General features: G+C 46.5%; 2 protein-coding genes across 3 annotated transcripts; one reads left to right on the top strand and one right to left on the bottom strand.

Moving 5' to 3' along the window:
- Positions 1–977: 977 nt before the first annotated feature.
- On the bottom strand, positions 978–1615 carry NDUFB2 (NADH:ubiquinone oxidoreductase subunit B2). Its single transcript, XM_074826002.1, has 3 exons — positions 1517–1615; positions 1287–1431; positions 978–1198 (listed from the first exon to the last, which is right to left on the bottom strand). Exons 1-3 carry the CDS (start codon positions 1585–1587, stop codon positions 1124–1126), a joined length of 291 nt encoding a protein of 96 aa, XP_074682103.1. The 5' UTR covers positions 1588–1615; the 3' UTR covers positions 978–1123.
- A 1067-nt stretch (positions 1616–2682) lies between these two features.
- Positions 2683–16495, top strand: LOC141924110 (uncharacterized). 2 transcript variants are annotated; one of them, XM_074825993.1, is made up of 10 exons: positions 2683–2823; positions 4738–4829; positions 5010–5187; positions 6311–6539; positions 7116–7672; positions 8601–8742; positions 9944–10188; positions 11796–11959; positions 12666–12915; positions 13235–16495. In XM_074825993.1, exons 1-10 carry the CDS (start codon positions 2752–2754, stop codon positions 13457–13459), a joined length of 2154 nt encoding a protein of 717 aa, XP_074682094.1. In that variant the 5' UTR covers positions 2683–2751; the 3' UTR covers positions 13460–16495. The 2 variants fall into 2 exon arrangements, with proteins under 2 accessions (XP_074682094.1, XP_074682095.1); XM_074825994.1 differs by lacking the exon at positions 4738–4829 and having other exon boundaries at positions 2734–2823.
- Positions 16496–16551: the final 56 nt, after the last annotated feature.

Here is a 16551-nt window from a genome sequence, read left to right as displayed (position 1 = left end):
AAAATGTCTTTTAAGTTAACTTCTCTGCAGTTCTAACATGGACAAGTTTTATTTTCCCCCATGCTTTTAGTGGTTATTTAGCAGAGCTTTAATGATGGGATTCTTGGCTACTATGCATTCATGGAAGCTTTAACTCAGTCTCTGAACACGGCTATATTGCCTTATTTCTCGAGGCAGCACATTATGTATCAAGCAAACATTACAGAAGCTCATGTGGACTCTAGTATCCCACCTCTAAAGCTGTAATGTTCATTCTCCAGAAATCCTACAGCACTCACAGTAAATTTAGTTCAGAGTTTGCTTACAGTTGACTTTTATTGAAATAAGGACTGAGAAGCTGAAGCTCTGGTTCCAGGGCTGCCTTTTATTTCCAGGGTCCTGCAAATAACAGAAGAAAAGCTGGAGACCCTTTCACCTGTCTCTTTCCCACCAGTGAACCTCCTCCGTAGTGCCCGTGCTGCCTTCAGCTGAAGCTGTTAGAGCCATAATCTGATACAACAGCTTAAGAAATAGGGTAATTAAAGAATTATAAACAAACAAAAGCCTCAAACCTTTCAGGGGACAACTGCACAGCTCTCCCTCTAGAAACAGAGAGAGCACATCCTCAAGGTTAGGTAGTGCTGGGTCTACAGAACAGCACCAGGAAAATAATTTTGAACTGGTAGGAGTGAAGCAACAACTCAAGTTGTTACACTGCAAGCTTGTACTGCCAAAACTAGACTACCCGGACGTGAGCATTCAGGTGCCCAAGAGAAGAGTGTGTGAAGGCGATGAGCAGTGCAAACCAATACCTGCGCTCTGGACAAAACAGACTTGGCACATTTACCTTTGGAAGGGCACAAATAATTGCTGGAAGTGGGATACTTGCGGCAGTACCAAGAGAAGGCGGCCAGCAAGCAGAGCCGGGCCCGCTGCCCTGGCGCTGTATCACAGCCGGGAGCTTTGAAGCAAAGTTAAAGCACAACCCAGACCGCGTGTGGACTGGAGACTGCGTTTATTGCTGTGTACAGCAAACCGAGCCCGGGGACAGCCCCCGGGGGGGCCGCCGGGCCCGGGGGAGGGGCGGCGGGCGGCCCACCGCTGTGCTGCTGCCGGGAGCGCCGGCACCCGCGGCTGCGGGCGCCTACTCCGCGTCGTCCGGAGGGATCCCGAGCTCCTCGTCGGTCCAGGCCGAAGGGTCGGGGTAGGGGAAGTGGCCCTGGGAAAGAGGCACGGTCACAGCCCGGCCAAGGCCCCGGCCCGCGGTCCCCACCCGCCCCCCGCCGCCGCCGCCGCGCCGGCCTCACCAGCACCATGTCCGAGCTGTGCCAGAAGTGCCAGAAGATCCAGAACCACATGAAGCCGCTGAGGACCTCGCTCCGGATCACCTGCGCCCGCGTCAGCTCCGGGAACTGCCGGTACCGCGGCGGGATGTGCACCCCGCCGCCCGCGCTGCAACACACGCACCGCCGCCGCCTCACTGCCGGCCCCGCCGCCGCCCGCGGCCCCGCTCCCCTCCCTCGCACGCCCCACTCACTGCCGCAGCCCGGTCGCGCCGCTCCCGGCCCGCAGCAGCCGCCCCGCCGACCGCCCCAGCGACACCAGCATGATGGCACCTCTGCCACCCCCCCGCCCCCCAATGTCACCCCTGCCACCTCCCAACAACAGCTGCGGCCATTGGTCCGCCCGGGCGCCTACCAACTCGGGGTGCGGAGGGTCTGTAGGCGGGAGCGAGGCACAGCACAGCGGCCCGCGCAGGCGACGGGGTGTCGGGGTGTCGCGGAGACACCTCCCTACCGCCACGCTGCCCCCGCGCCGCGGCTGGGCCCGCGGCGGCTGCAAAGGCGCCTCTGCCCCCCCCCGGCACTTGGGAGCGGCGGGACGGCACCAACGCACCGGCGCGGGGTGGGGTATGTGTGCTCCTCATGAGTCCCAAAAGTTGGCGCCGGCCACGGAGCGCACAGGGGAGGGATCGGGGTGACCTCCGCAGCCAAACCGCTCGTTTCGGAGCGGGAGATGAAGGCGACGCCGGCTGCTCGTTTTTAAGGAAAGGCGCTAAAGAAATAACCCGCCCCTCTTCCCCCCCCACCCCGGCTGTTCAGGTGGTTCAGCCCACAGCGTCTGGTTGCGCAGCAACGGGGCACGCGCGCGGTGCCAGCCGGAGCGGCGCGAGCAGCCTCGGCTGCGCCTCCCCGCCGTGAGGGGCCGGAGGGACCCGGGGGGACCCGGGGGGACCCGGAGTCTGGGCCCCGGGCCTGGGCTGCGGGCGGGCGGGGCTCCTGAAGGAGCGTCTGGTGTGGAGCCTCTTCCTGCGGGCCGGCGGCCCCACCGGCGTGGCGTTCTGCCGTGAGGGGAGCGCTGGCGGCGAGGCAAGGCCGCTCTGCCGGCCGGCGGCTGTAGGACGCCAAAGCACAGAAACGCCCAATAAAGAATCTCACGCCTGCCCCGTGTTAGTAAAGACCTGCACGTGTGAGTGGGCTCGCGTTACTTATTTCTTCTTTTCTTCTCCTTTTTTTCCTTAAATAGGCGTTAAGATGGCGCTGCTGCCTAGTCAGATGTTCGCTCAGTAGGGTCACTGAAGCAGCCGCCTGGCTTCGACCCCTGCGAGTGCTGTGGTGCTGGAAGGCCCAGCCTGCCAGTCAGTGTGTCTGTTCACTCCCAGCAAGAGTCGGAGGAAACCTGCCAGCTTCTTAGGGAGGACAAGTCGCACCCAGTATGTGTCATGTACCTTCTGGGAGATTCAGATGACCATGAGCGAAGCAAGCAAAAATAATGGAGAAAGTAGCCAGACAATCAGAGGGGTCCTTTCAAGCGATCAGACTCCCCCTTACTGCTTCTGAAAAGGTATACCACTAATATAAGATCAGTGCATGCTAATTAGTTCCTCCTGAATCTTTATGGGATGGTGTTTTGCTGATGAGGGATATCAAGATGACACTTCACAAAGTAGAACTGGGGAAGAGTTTCTGTGACCCTCTGGAAGAGTAACCTCCTTTTGCCTGGCAGCTTATGAACAACACAGCCTGTGGACAAAGATTTAAAATAGGTTTGGCATCTCTGTGACAGGCTATACCTGACATCCTGAGCTGGCATAGCCACCTTTCTAATTGTACATTACTTGTACCTTAAATCTCTGCTTTAGAAAGAGCACTTTACATAGCCCCTGAGCCAAAGGCATCATCACCAACACTTGGGGTCAAATTCAGGTGTATCTTGCTCCAGCTCCATTTACCTTTGCAGGGAAAGACTCACCCTGTAAAGTGATTTCATTGAACTTTACAGACCAGCACTGGAGGTGTTTCTGGCAGGTGAAGGTGAAAATTCTGAAGGAAAGAACAAATGCCTTGCTTTGATTGTCCTTTTTCTTTGGTAGGTGACTGTACAGTTTTGTTTACAGCCAGTGTATCCTGATTCACAGACTTCAGTGTTGTTTTTCTCTTAGGCAGGGGTGGTCAAATACTCTATTTTAAATAAATAACAGTATCTTCTAAATCTGTTAACATCCCAAACAGCTGTCATCCTCAGCTGGAACAGCATAGGTTTTGCATGTCTACCCTGTGAATGTCCTTGTAGTTAAGAGATTTTAAGTTCCCCACTCTTCTGAGTCTTGTAACAGCCCTAATGCATTTTCAGCAACAGTTTACAGCGAACAGTGGGAAACTGTGCAACCGTTGTTTTTGCTTAACACACGATTATTTCAACATGAGTTTATCTTTTCCCGTAAAACCTAAATGCTTTAATATAAGGTTCGTAGTTTTGTCGTCGACTCCACCTCGCAACTCCCTTGCGTTTTGTCTTTCTCCCTTCTCATAGTCCCTGGCATATTGTTCCCTGTGTCATTGTTCTCAAACATTTCACATTTTCCATCTTGTGCTGGCCAGATGGCTCCACTGCTGGCTTTGACCTTCAAAGGCAGCTTTGTCTTCCTAGACTCAATCCTCACCTTCTTCATTCTTCCTTGACTCCAGCTCCTTTCATTGACGTTACCGCTCTTGCTTGCGTGGGGACTTTGGGGAGCTGTGTAAGAAGCAGGGTGCAAGAGAAGGCAATGCACACATGCCCACTGGCTGCCCCTGAGCTGCTGTTTGAGAGCTGGGGGCAGACTGGCTGGTACGCCTGCGTTGCTCCTGGGGGCAGAAGAGGCAGCTCCAGAACCTCCACCCTGCCTCTGTTCTGCCACCTGTCTCCAAGCTGTGCCTTGTCCTGGGAAATTAGTGTATTTTTCCAGGTTCAAAGCTCTTTACTGAAATCAATTAACTAAAAGGAAAGAAAAGGAAGGTAAGAAAGGAGAACCATTCTGATTTAAGAAGCACACTTAGTGCTTCCTTCACAGTAGAATAAAATGATGATAGGATGTGAGACGGGCCAAAATGGAGATCTGCTGTAGCTTAGTGTATACTCAAAATGACATGTCCTTTGAAGAACACATCTCATCATGACTGAAGAAACAGTGATACACTTGCTACATATCTAGCAGATGAATAGAAGGCAGGTGAAACACAAGGGTTTTTTATCATATAGTTCTTTTTTTATATATATTTCTTTGTTTGAAGCTTGATTTCTTAAAATCAAAATTGTTTATGATGAGCTTAGAGATAAACAGCATAGCACTGCAAGGTATAATGGAAGAATTAAAACAGAGGAGTAATACACTGCAAAGTAAATTTCAATTTTATAAATAATATTCCTGTTTAAAGACTTAAGTGTTCAAAAATCATGCTCATCTTCTGCTTCCATCTCCTCCTTTCCCGCCTCCAGGTAAGCTCCATGTCCATCTCACGTGTCCAGTGTTGTCACACAACTAATAAAGATCCCTGTGGCTCTCTGGTGCCAAGATGTCCAGTAATACAGTAAGTGCCAAATCTATAAATGGGTCACTGGAAATGCAGAGAAGAAAAAAGCTAGGAAACAAAGACAGTTATTGCAGGGTGGGGTGGGTGTCCCATGTGCATTTAGTTTCTTTTCATTGCAGCAAGTTGCAGAAGTTCTGTTGCTAAGGTCTTTCTTACTTGTGTTTTTGTTTTCCACAGCTTTCCTGTTTGTGCATGGAACCCAGGTTCCCTTTGTATGCCCTTGATATCCTCATCAAAAAGGAATTGCATTGATTCATGCCCAGAGGCTTTCAGTTTCTTGAGGGGGGCTCGTGTGCTGGCAAGGAGAGAAGCTGACGGCTATTACTACCTGGGCCACGTTGCCCAAGAGGTGAAGGTAGCTATTTATTGGGAACTGTGCTGTAAGAGGATCTGTGTGTCTTTTCCCTGTTCTTCCCATGACTCGCCAGGCCCATGGCCTCGCTGCAGCGTGGCTCTCCTGTGATACAGTGCACTTCATAACCACTGTTGTCTCCTCACATCCTATTTTCATCTGTTTCCTGATGATGACTGGCTGTTTACTATGAAGAGTCCTGCAAGCAAAAGCAACTTGGAAATAATCCATTTTAGTAGTTATAATAAGTTGTTATTCAGAGACAATCAAACAAAACAGGGCCCTTATCCCTATTGTCTACTTCTGCCCAGTCTAGCAGCAAAGTCAGTTAGCTAAACAGCATAATAGTAATCCAAAATGTCTGCCCCCAGGGACCACCTCCTCCTTACCAAAGTGAGAGCTTTCGTCATTCTCCTCTGTTTCTGCGATTTGTGAAGTGATTTTGGACGCCATACAGGAAATCCCCCCTGCAGGCTTTCTTTACAAATCCAGTTCATTTCGCAGTTGCAGGTTAGTTAAATAGTGATGCTAGTATAGGTGAGGATGGCTGTAAGCTCCAGTGTGGGGTGGAACAGATGGGGTCGGCTAAAGGCATGAGTGACACGAGCTGGAGCCGGAGCTGACAGCATTATTTGTGTAAGTGCAATCACAGATCTGCAGAGAAGGTTGAGATTTTTGTAATGGATCTGCCCCACACCCCTTGCTGAAGGCTTAAAGCATTTAAATTTATGACAGTTACGATGTTTTACTGGTTTGTTGTCATTTTGATTACTATGTAACGAACTGCATCACATACAGCAGTTTCTTTTGGCTACTCTTTTTCTGATAGGAGGTTTCCCTGGTACAGTTCTGCCTTAGCCTGCTGATTGTGTTCTTACTAAAATCTAAGTCCAAACTGAAAGGAAGAGAAAGGCTGTCAGCTCCTTAAGCCCCAGCTTTTTAATTACTTTTAAAGTCCAGTATGGACACAGTACAGTGAAAAACCTGGTAGAAGAGGAAAGCTACCTTCCCAGATCACATTCTGCTTCCTGGGATTTCTGCCACTTCCCTCTTAGCACTTGTGTTTGTTTGGCTGTTAATTGGACCCAGATGTCTGTCTTGCAGACCACATGTTTTATTCTTGTAGGGCTCCAGGGAACGCTTTTTAATTGAATTTGACAAAAGTCGCACTCTGAAAGGCAAGGTACAGCTTCGCACGCAGGAAACGCCTCTCTACGACATTCTCCACTATGAAGATGCCAGGCAACAGCCTCTTGCTCCAGGAGACAGGGTTTTGGCACCATGGGAGGCTCGAGCTGAACGTTTTGGCCCAGGCACTGTGCTAAAGGTTATGGAGAACAAAGAGGCACGTTTAGGTATGAGCTATTGGCTTTCTTAATAGTGCTAGACTCACCACGATTGCTGGTCACTACACAGAAAAGAGAACAGTCTCAGTCATGGGGAATTCACCACCTGCTTCTTGGGTACTCTTCATCATCTTTTTTGTTGTTGCTGGCACTAAGCAGACTTTTTGTTTTCAGTGCCAGAATTAATGCAGCTCCCAGAATTAGCCTTTTCTTTGTTCTGTGAGTGGAAACTTCCTCAAAAAGTGGGGGGGGCTCATGTCCTCCCAACACAAGGAGAAGAATGTTCCTGGCCTTCATGAGTATTCACCTGATTATCTGTTAGTCTAGTTTCCAGCTTTTGCAGGATAAAATCCTGGCTCACTGTGATGAGTGAAAATTTTGCTATCTCCTGTCTCTTCATAGTTCTAAAAGAAGGTGAAATTTTAAACCTATAAAGAAAAGATTATGCAAGTTGTTACGAAATTGTCTAAACACAAACTGTTACTTTTATCTCCTGCTTTCTAAGGGATAAATCACACAGGTTGACATGCTTCTAATACATTCTTTGCCTTTTTTTTCTTTTTTTTTTTTTTTAAATATGCACAGCACTCAACAGAAGGGGAGTGCTTGTGAATTTCTGGAATGGGCAGACTAAGGAGGTGTCTTCTGACCAAGCTCTGCGGATTCCTCTGCCCTTGAGTGATCGCATCATCCTAGAACTGCAGATGCCTTTAGCAGCCAGGCAGATGGTGGTAGATTCGAGCGTGGATTACCCATACATCGTGACACCGGGTTATAGAGCCTCAGGCCATTACAGACAGGGTCACTCAGACCCAGACTACCAGCCAAGGGGTCTGTATTGGTCTCGGCCATGTGCTGAGTACAGCTGTAGGTGTGCCTCACTTCCCCATTGCTGCCTTGTAGCCCAGGAACCTACGCGGCCTGCAGGGTGCAAAGTGCAGCAGGAAGATGCCTTCATCCCAGGAACAAGCTTGAGTAAAGAAGAGCTCAGCAAGAAAGTAGAAGAGCAACTGTCTGAAATGAGGATTTCATCTTCAGAAAGTGTTTCCAGAGAGGAAGAGAAGAGATTGAAGACAGAAAGTGCTGCAAAAGATGTTCAGTATTGTCTGGAAGAGGACAATGAGGTTATAGAACCTAAAAAGGTAAAAAGTGCTTCACTCTGGCTCTTTTGTTAACATTTGATCTGCTATATGTATAATGTCTGCTTTGTTACCTCAAGTTTTCTACTGTTGGTACCAAAAAATTACTAGAGGTTTTAGGCCTGGCCCTTATGCATGCCTGCTAAAGAATGGAGAGACTTTGCTCTGCACTGACTTTGTGATCCTTTGACTGGGGAAAGAACTGGAAGCTGTCATTGTCACTGGCTGGAGCAGACTCCTAGAACCTCTTCCACGGATGCAGAATATGAGAAGTGTCACACAGCCCAGTTTGTCTACATCCTGCTTCTGTGTAAGTGAGGTAAAGGCAGGAAAAAGTGTAAAACAAAAGGCTTTACACCGAATAAGGATTACTGTAAGGATTGTTCCATATTAAGGCCGTCCATGGCATAATTCTATTAAGATACTTCTCCGTTCTGTTAGAGGTGTCACCTCTCCCAGTTAAAGATCAAAAGAGACTTTTGTGATCCTCGGTACTTGATTCGGTGCTCACGAACAGGGCACCGGATGAGGATCCATAAGGAGGAGGTTAATGTGCACCAGCTACTGCCAGGCTTTTCTCCATTGCTCTGCACGGGTTAGAATCCTGACTTCTGGCATGTGCCGGAAGCGTGACTGTCTTTCAGCCAGAGCTCCTCTGGCCTGATCTCTTTTGTACCAGTTTGGACCCTTACAGGCAGAAGTACTGCCAGTTTTTAGGTCATTTGAAGATGTAGAGAAACCCACAAAGTGATCAGAAATGACCCTACTTGAGAGTTCTTTGTTTTGCTAGTAAAGAACTCCCCCATAGGTTTTTTTTATTCTTTCTCAAACTTCAGTTGCAACTTAAGATCTTACGCTGTAAGTTCATGAACCTAACCTATTCTTTTCCTTATCAGGTCTGGATTATGATTGCATTTCTTGTTATTTCTAGAGTCCTCAAAGGGAGATGGCTCGCACTGTCGTTGATACTGCTGTCAACACAGACAGCTGGTTAATCGAGACAGCCCGCAAGGAAGAAGCAGAGAGCAGACAGCAGGATGTTGAAACTGAGGCTAATATTGAACACGAACATGGTATTGAAATTGTAGCTGTTTTATCCAAACATAAGACTTGCCACACAACATCAGCACAGCAGGCCGTCCTGTCTAAGATCTGTTGCCATAGTTCTTGATGTTTCAAAAGAAAATGCCACAATGCCACCATAATGTAGTATCATTATATGTAGGTATTAACAGTAGTATGGCTTGAGAAGTTGTTCTTCTTCTCAGTGTGAAAGTATTTTCAGACAGAAGTTGGGATTTTTTGGCTTTTACAGCTACTGCAGTAGCAGCTTTTGGGTTTTCTTAACCTTTATCATAATGCTTACTATAAATATTATTTATTATAAAATTCCCTTACTTTAAAAATTAATCTGTAACATTAACTGACTGCCTATAGCAAAAATATTTCACCAGGACTGTTCTGCAGAACACTCCTTCTCTTATCTGTGCTGAAAATGATTGCTTTATACGTCATTGAGTAAACTTTTATTCCCTTATCATCCAAAAGGGGCTGGATCATGATTTTAATCAAATTGTTGCTGTTCTCATTTAAGCTATTTTTGTGACAACTGCAGGCATTTAGGTGAGGATGCTGAAAGCCTAAAGCTTTCTCTTAAGTGTTATTGCTTTGCTCTGTGTCACTGCTGGTAGAGGAAGAATGAAAAGTCAAGCAGGAGTGCACATTTCCTCCCAGCTGGTGTTCCAGCATCATTTCATGCAATAACTGCCACTCAGGTTCACGCTGTCTTTAGCAGAAAGGTGCAAGCAAACACTGCTTCTGTTCTCAGTTACCCAAGAGCTGTGTTAGCACAGTGTTGTGCCCAAGCTAATTCCTTCTGTCTCTCAGCAGCATATATAGCTCAGGCTTTGCTCTGTCAAGAAATACATAATTTTTGCTTGTCTCAGAGCACTGGCAGAAGCAGCTCATGTCTGCTTGCGAAATACCATGTAAACACCCCTTAGCCTGAGCAGCTGTACATGCAGTCAGTGATCTTGTGTTACCAGGCAAAACACTTGCTTGACTGCAATGGCAAGCTTGTTTTTTGAAAGCTGGGATCTGTTTTGTGCAGACCAAAACATGTCCCACTTCTTCAGAGGAAAATGTTTGTACTAAGTCATAAAAGTCTTACTTGAATATATTTTGTATGAACTTTTTCTTTTTTTTTTTTAAATTTGCTTTCTTTTTGTAAGCCATCTATAACCTCTTATGTCCCTGCCCTAATTTATTTGAAAGGTTTTTTTGAGTCCAGAGTGGCAGAAGCTCCAATCCAGCATTCCCAAAGGAGCCCTTCCCTGGGAAGCAGTGCTTTGGTTCCTTTCAGGCGCCAAAGCTTCTTTGACCGAGTGAATCAATCACTAGAGAAAGACAGCCTGACCATCAAATCAGCTCTACGTGTACAGAGACTGCACAGTACCACCAATGTGCAGGCTGGGAGATCCATGCATCTTGTAAATCTTCTAAAAGACAAAAGCATTACAGTAAGTATTTGGTCCAAACTAGATTTAGATATTAGGATCAAGCCATTTGTTTGTGTCATGTGAGAATATACTCTCCTTTGATGTCTTTCTCAAAGGTTTTTACTGCAACAAAAATTATGCCTATGTAGAATTATGGCTATGCCTATATAGAAGCATAAGGTTTCCACTTTGGAATCAGTGTTGTACAGGAACAGGGCACTTTGGTATTTTTACTCAGCACTTTTGATTGAGTTTTTTATTTTAGATTTAATCTTTTCTAAATAAACCTCTCAGCCAGCTCTACTAGACAGGAAGAAAATGATTCCTCTTTTACAGATACTGAAAGCAAAAAAGAGAAAGCCTCAGTAGTCAGCTGAATCCCATAGCAGGGAGTGTGTGTCAGGGCTGGGATGGAACTTCAAGTCTCGTAATCATCAGGCCAGTCTTTTACCCGCTGGAAAACACCATTTGTTCACCTCCCACCTATAAAATACCTTTGATTCTTTCTTTGTTCTCTCCCTCTGTATGTCCCTAAACACAAACCACCCACAAGGCACAGTTTTTGCAAAGAATAGCAATACAATGGAGAACAAAGGTGTTTACTGCCCCTAGGAAGCCGTACAGATCAATGTGTTGAGAGAAATCAGTCAAAATGCTACAGGAGACTGACAGGGACGTTGTTGGAAGGTCCTGTAGTGCTTTCCAGCTTGTGGTATTAGAGATGTCCTCAGGAAAGAACTGGAAGGAGACATTCTGTTAGCAGAGAAGCAGCTAATAGCAGGAACATACCAATTGCAGCTGGGAATAGGAGGAGAGAGGATGCATTTGAGAGAAGAAAATATTTTGTGGAAACTCTGTTCCAGCCCCAAACAGCTCTAGCAGTGTAAACTGAAATCCATGTCTAAGTTTTGGTGATGTTTCCTTGCTCCTTTCCTCATATGGGGCTCCTTCCCTCATATGGGGCACTGTAGGAGTACAAAAGAAATAAATACTGCACTATGGCTGTGAAAAGAAGCCTTCTAGGTGCTCCTTCATCTCTACCAGCACAGTGCATTTAAAAATGCAAATTAGGAACACTGCCCAGCATTCAAATGCAGCTGCTGCTGAAGAAAACTCAAAAACTGCTTGACTGTGGGTAGAAATCTCAGACAACAGGAAGTGAAGAGTTAGTATACCTGCACAGAACTCCAGGAAGATTCTGTGTTCGGCCAGAGGGAGGCAGATATTTCTCTTTCTAATAAAATCTAGTAAGGAATCTGCAATACAGTTTGTGGTCAGAACCTGTATTTTCCATCCAATCCAGAAGCTGACACAAAGATTGGACAGTTTTAAGCACTGGCTCAACACTGGAACAACCACAACAGCATAGCCTACTGACCTATAAAGAACTCTTAAAATACGTGGATTTTCAGGCACCCCTTTGTTGGTTCTTTTGTACAGGTTTTAGCATCATACTCAATATTTTCATGGATGGGAAGTGATATGATAGTATTCATGAGCCAGTGCAACTTCTGGAGCTCAGGAGTGACATAGGAAGATTAAGCTGTTCTGGTTTTGTAGGTTTACAGTTTGCGTTAGAAAAATATACTGATGAGATTAAGGGTTCAGTTTGGTTTTTTTTCTCTTAGAAATCAATCCTTAATGGTGCATCTCAGGAGAGATGGAATAAGATGGACTTCAACAGAGCCAAGATTGAGCACAAAAGGTGGCAAGAGGAACAGAGGCAGCTGAAGAGAGAGCAGCAGCAAGAGGCAGATGGCATCCGACGCCAGCTGCGCAGGGACAACCAAAGGTAATACCTAGGAGCTAACTGTTTTTTGCAGTAAATGTCAGAAGGTTGGTAATGTCTACTCCCTGGTGCTCTCAGTCAGTCTCTGAACATCACGTGTTGTGCCTCATGCTAGTCTCTGCAGAGGGGTTTACTGATGGGGATAAACGTGATGCTCAAGGTATGGGTGTGTGGGTGCACGTGGACCCACAGCCTTTAACATTATCTCCAAGGGCAAATTCCCTTCAGTCTCGTCCTCGGACCCAAAGTCCTTTTGCCTCCCCCCAGGCCCCTGCCCCTGGTCCCACAGCCCACTTAAGCTCAGCAGGTCCTTACCCAGATGACCCACCTCCTTCCATCTCTTCTGTTGCCCCTGTGGCTCCACCACCCATACACATAGGCACCCAGTTCTCCCCATTAGTCCTACAGCCCTGGAGGCACAATCCATTTCCTTGGTTCCTGGTCTTTAGGGCCAAGAACACAAGGCGCACCTGGTTAAGTAGTCAGGTGAAGAGATGACTGCAGTTAGCTGCCATCAGACCCCAGCCCACTTGGGGGTTTTGCCACCTCTGTTTAGGACATGGGTTTAACCCTCATAACCTAACAAAGAATTCTGGAATGTTAACTGAGCACAGATTGCCAAAATATCTGCTTTGTGTCTTAGACACTGTCTTTTTCTTTTATTGCTCTTTCTTCCTGAGAAATTTGAGAAATTTTGTTTTGGAAACAGGCAGCGATTGTGTCAGAGAACATTGCAAGTGTTGGAGAAACAGCTGGAGCACAAAGACAGAGCTTTGCAGCACATGGCACTGCTCCAGGCTGCTGGGGCAGAGAGGAGCAGGAAGGCATCCTCCTTGCTAGAGGAGGAGAAGAGGAAGGCAAGTCAGAGGCTGCGGTTCTTAAAGGCACAGCGTTTGCAGAGAGAGGAGTTGCAGGCAGAACACAATGACAGGAGCTTTGAACAAGAGAAAGAAAGGCTGGTAAGGGCAATTTCAGAAACGTTTTTCCTGTACTACAGTGTTTCAAGCAGTGGCACCATCCAGAGTATTTGTCTTTCACCTGTTTTATTTCCAATAATTTAGAGATAAATAGATGAAGGGTAACATTTTTTGACACATGTATAAAGATGAAAGATGGGAAGTGAAATTCTCCATCTCTGTGGTAGAAAGATTCCTTCTGCATGCAAGGCATGAATTTCCATAGATTATACCCATTTCTGACTTCTGCCAGTGGTAACTGTGGATGAAACTCAGTGTGAAAGCTGGCTGTACTATTGTAAATGTCTTTATTTTTATGTAGGATTTTCTCAGGAGCAGAATGCAGTCACGGCAGGAAATGTTGGAACAAGAATCACGGGAGCAGAACAGGCAACAAAAATGGCACCGGGCTGCCAAAGGGAGAGTGTTGCAGAGCAGAGACCAGTCACACCAAAAGATGGAAAAAGAAGGCAAAAAACTCTGTGACCTCCAGCAGTACCTCAGAGAGCAGAATCTTTTGATGCTCCGGGCATCACTGCTAGCATAAGGAAGCTGCCAAGAGGGTAAGCAGGCCCTTGAGCAGTTCACAGACCTGCTCTGTATCCTGTAGGTGTGAGTCTGTGGGCTGGAGCTTGAGTGCTTGAGTGCAGTTGTGTCAAGGGGAATTATGATTCCTGGAGAAGCCTTTAATCTTCCTTTCATTGCAGCCAGAGTGCATTTTCACTGCTCCATCCTTTACATGCCTTTCTTTCTGGAGTTACCCCTCCTTCTGGAGTTACTTCTGTCAAACTGTTGTGTGACCCTGCTGACAGACCTGACTCTGCAACCAAGAGCTACCTTGGTATTTAACATGAAACACGGCCATAGTGCCGAGTTTCTGCCCCAAAGGCATCTGAAGGGGGCAGCTCTTTCCCGAGGCCTCCAAGGAGTCAGCACCCATCGTGCTGAGTGTTGTAGTCTGAGGCTGGTGAAAGTGTCATGGAGCGATCCAGAGCGGAGCAACAGAGGACCTGGGAGTTAGTTACAGAAGTGATTCAAAGGGCAGAAGATCTAGAGCCTGGCAGAGGGGCATCAGCTTGCAGCTGCTTTTGAGATGCAAATGAGAGACAGCAATTAGTTAAGTGAGGGTGCAGGCCATGCATTAGAATAGGAGGTGAAGAACAAGAACTGAGGTCAAGACAAACCCCCTGGCATGAGTCCCTCAAGTGAAGCAGTGCAAGCACAGGCACAGGTTACGTCCTGCTAACACAAGTCTGCAGGGAAATTAAATGCAGGTCTCAAAAGGCTTCTGCTGTTGAATTCTGGGAACTTCCTGCCCTGCTGTGTTTATTCCAGAGCAGCACCAGAAGAGCACATTTCTTTAAGGTCAAGGACCACATAAAGTAGGACGTGTAGTTACGTGATGCTGTCATATGACTTACCTTGGTACGTTAACGTTCTATTAAATAACGGGGAAGGAGAGCTGGACACCAGCTGGATGTTAAAAAAACCAAACCTGCAGCAATGAAAATGTACATGCTAAAATACAATGTAAATTATCCACTGCATTTCCGTTATGAACAACTGACTCTTCCAAGTCAGTTGAGATCCATAGGGAAGAAGTCCCCGTACATATGACACAGTTGTGCTACTTCCTGCCAAAACTGCTGTAAGGGGCAGGGCAAGGATAAAGTGACATGAGAGGTGCTTCAGAAAATCTGCTAAGACAACTTGGAGCCCTCCAGCTTTGGCTTCAGGTAAGTGTAGGTCTTCTACTGTCAGGGTGTCCATACTGCTTGGAATACATAGGCCACTCCCCTACAGGAGGGGGTGACTTATAGAAGCCCAAAATGCAAAGAGGAAGATGGGTTTTTTTGGTGACAAGCTACCCCTTCTAGGCATTGTGATGACAAAAATGTCTGTTCTCTGAAATACCTGTCTTTGGAGAATCACCAAACCCAGTGGTGGGCCTGGGGGTCTGTTTTGCCTACGATCTCACTTTCAGGCTGACGGTCTCCAAAAGCAGGTAATCTTAGGTCAGAAAGATACTGGCTTATCTTTGCAGGTAGGGCAGCTGGTCTGAATAAACAGACTTTTTGTTCACCATGAATAAATGAGGAGAATGCTACAAAGATAAATGAATTGGTAAATTCATGACAGGTAACCAATTATGTGAGAATCCAAGGTAGCCAGCAGTGCTCTAGAAGAGTTCCCTGTTCAGGCTATAGAGTGAAACATAGCTACCACCTGGAGTCCACAGGGCAACTTGCTAAGGACTCCCCTGATTTTCTCGGAGCACTCCTGTCTTTTCTTAGCAAAGCATGTGGTGCCAGCTGCTCCTGGGGACAAGCTACCGGCCTCTCCCCTCCGCTGAAAGGAAACAGCAAGGCACGTCAAGAGACAGTTTTCTGTAACAGGAGAGGTTTTTTTTAATGCATTGTACTCTGATGAGTGGAGGTGCCTTCATTGACAAAGGGGAGGAGGAGGTTATGCATGTCACATCCTGAAGTGCTGTAGTGCTGTCCCTCTTCCTCATCAGGTACAAAATACAGCGGCTCTGTCACAGAGAATGCTGTTGTCAGCTTTGGGTAGCCAGAAATGTGACTGTTCCTTTCATGTGGGTGTTTAGGAAAGGAGAATAGACATGGCACAATTTTTTTGCTGGAGCAGTCAGAGCTATATTGAAGGATTTTCTTCTTTTGCACAAAATTATGCTAAAATACATATAATATTTGTAATACCTTGTTTTAAGGAAATATAATAAATACCTTGTTTTTACCTAATACCAAACTAGATACAAAATTTAAATGTTGTTGCCTGACATTCTGTGTACACTTAGAAACACGTGACACATTTTCTGGCATATCACTCAGCAAAAAGCGTAAGTATTACAAAAATTCACCCCTTTTACAGGAACACAGCACTAGTGATAAGAGCAGTTTCTAAAAAAAAAAAACCAAACTAAACGATTAAGAAAACTTGTAAAAGGGAGCTCCTTTGAAATTCTGCCAAATCTTTTGAATGGCCAGCAGTTTCTTAGCAGTAAGTCTCAGACTGTGTTCCTCCAGAGATAGCTGAGAGGCTATGGCTTCAGCATCCCCCAAAAAGGCAGTTAAAAGTTAAGTCTCCCATCCAGATGTTTACAAAATATTCTAAGGCCTTAATAGATAAAAGGGGTATTCATAACTTTAGGAGCTGTAATATGCATGAACCATCCTGAGATTTTTGTTTTTAAAAAAAGGGAAAAGGAAAGAAAGATGAACCTACACATAAGGTGAAGGCTTTGACATTTTCTCTGTTTAAATTAAGGTCTGAGAAAATTATAACTTGCTGCATATATGGAAACTACTTGTGAAACAGAGTTTTGCATTTCAGACGTGGAATTCTCTCATTTGGCTTAAGCTCTGTTTAGCCTCTGGGAAAGTTGGCTGAAATCTGCTCAGCAAGAACAGGGGTGGCTGTGCCCAAGACCTGCCTAACCGATGGACTCGGCCCAGGGTGCACACGCCGCAGGGGGCTGGGCCGGGCCCCCCTGCCCCCCCAGCTGGGTGGAAATGGGAGCCGGCAGGGAAAACCAGTGCGGGCAGCCCGCGGGGATCTCCTTTAATGTAAAGTTTGTGGATTGCTTGCTTTTCTTCTTTTTTTGAGTTCTTTTACACA

Source organism: Strix aluco, chromosome 5 (genome assembly GCF_031877795.1).
Source record: "Strix aluco isolate bStrAlu1 chromosome 5, bStrAlu1.hap1, whole genome shotgun sequence".
Lineage (NCBI taxonomy): Eukaryota > Metazoa > Chordata > Aves > Strigiformes > Strigidae > Strix > Strix aluco.
The sequence above is the reverse complement of the archived record's forward strand: the minus strand, read 5'-3'. Positions and strand labels throughout refer to the sequence as shown.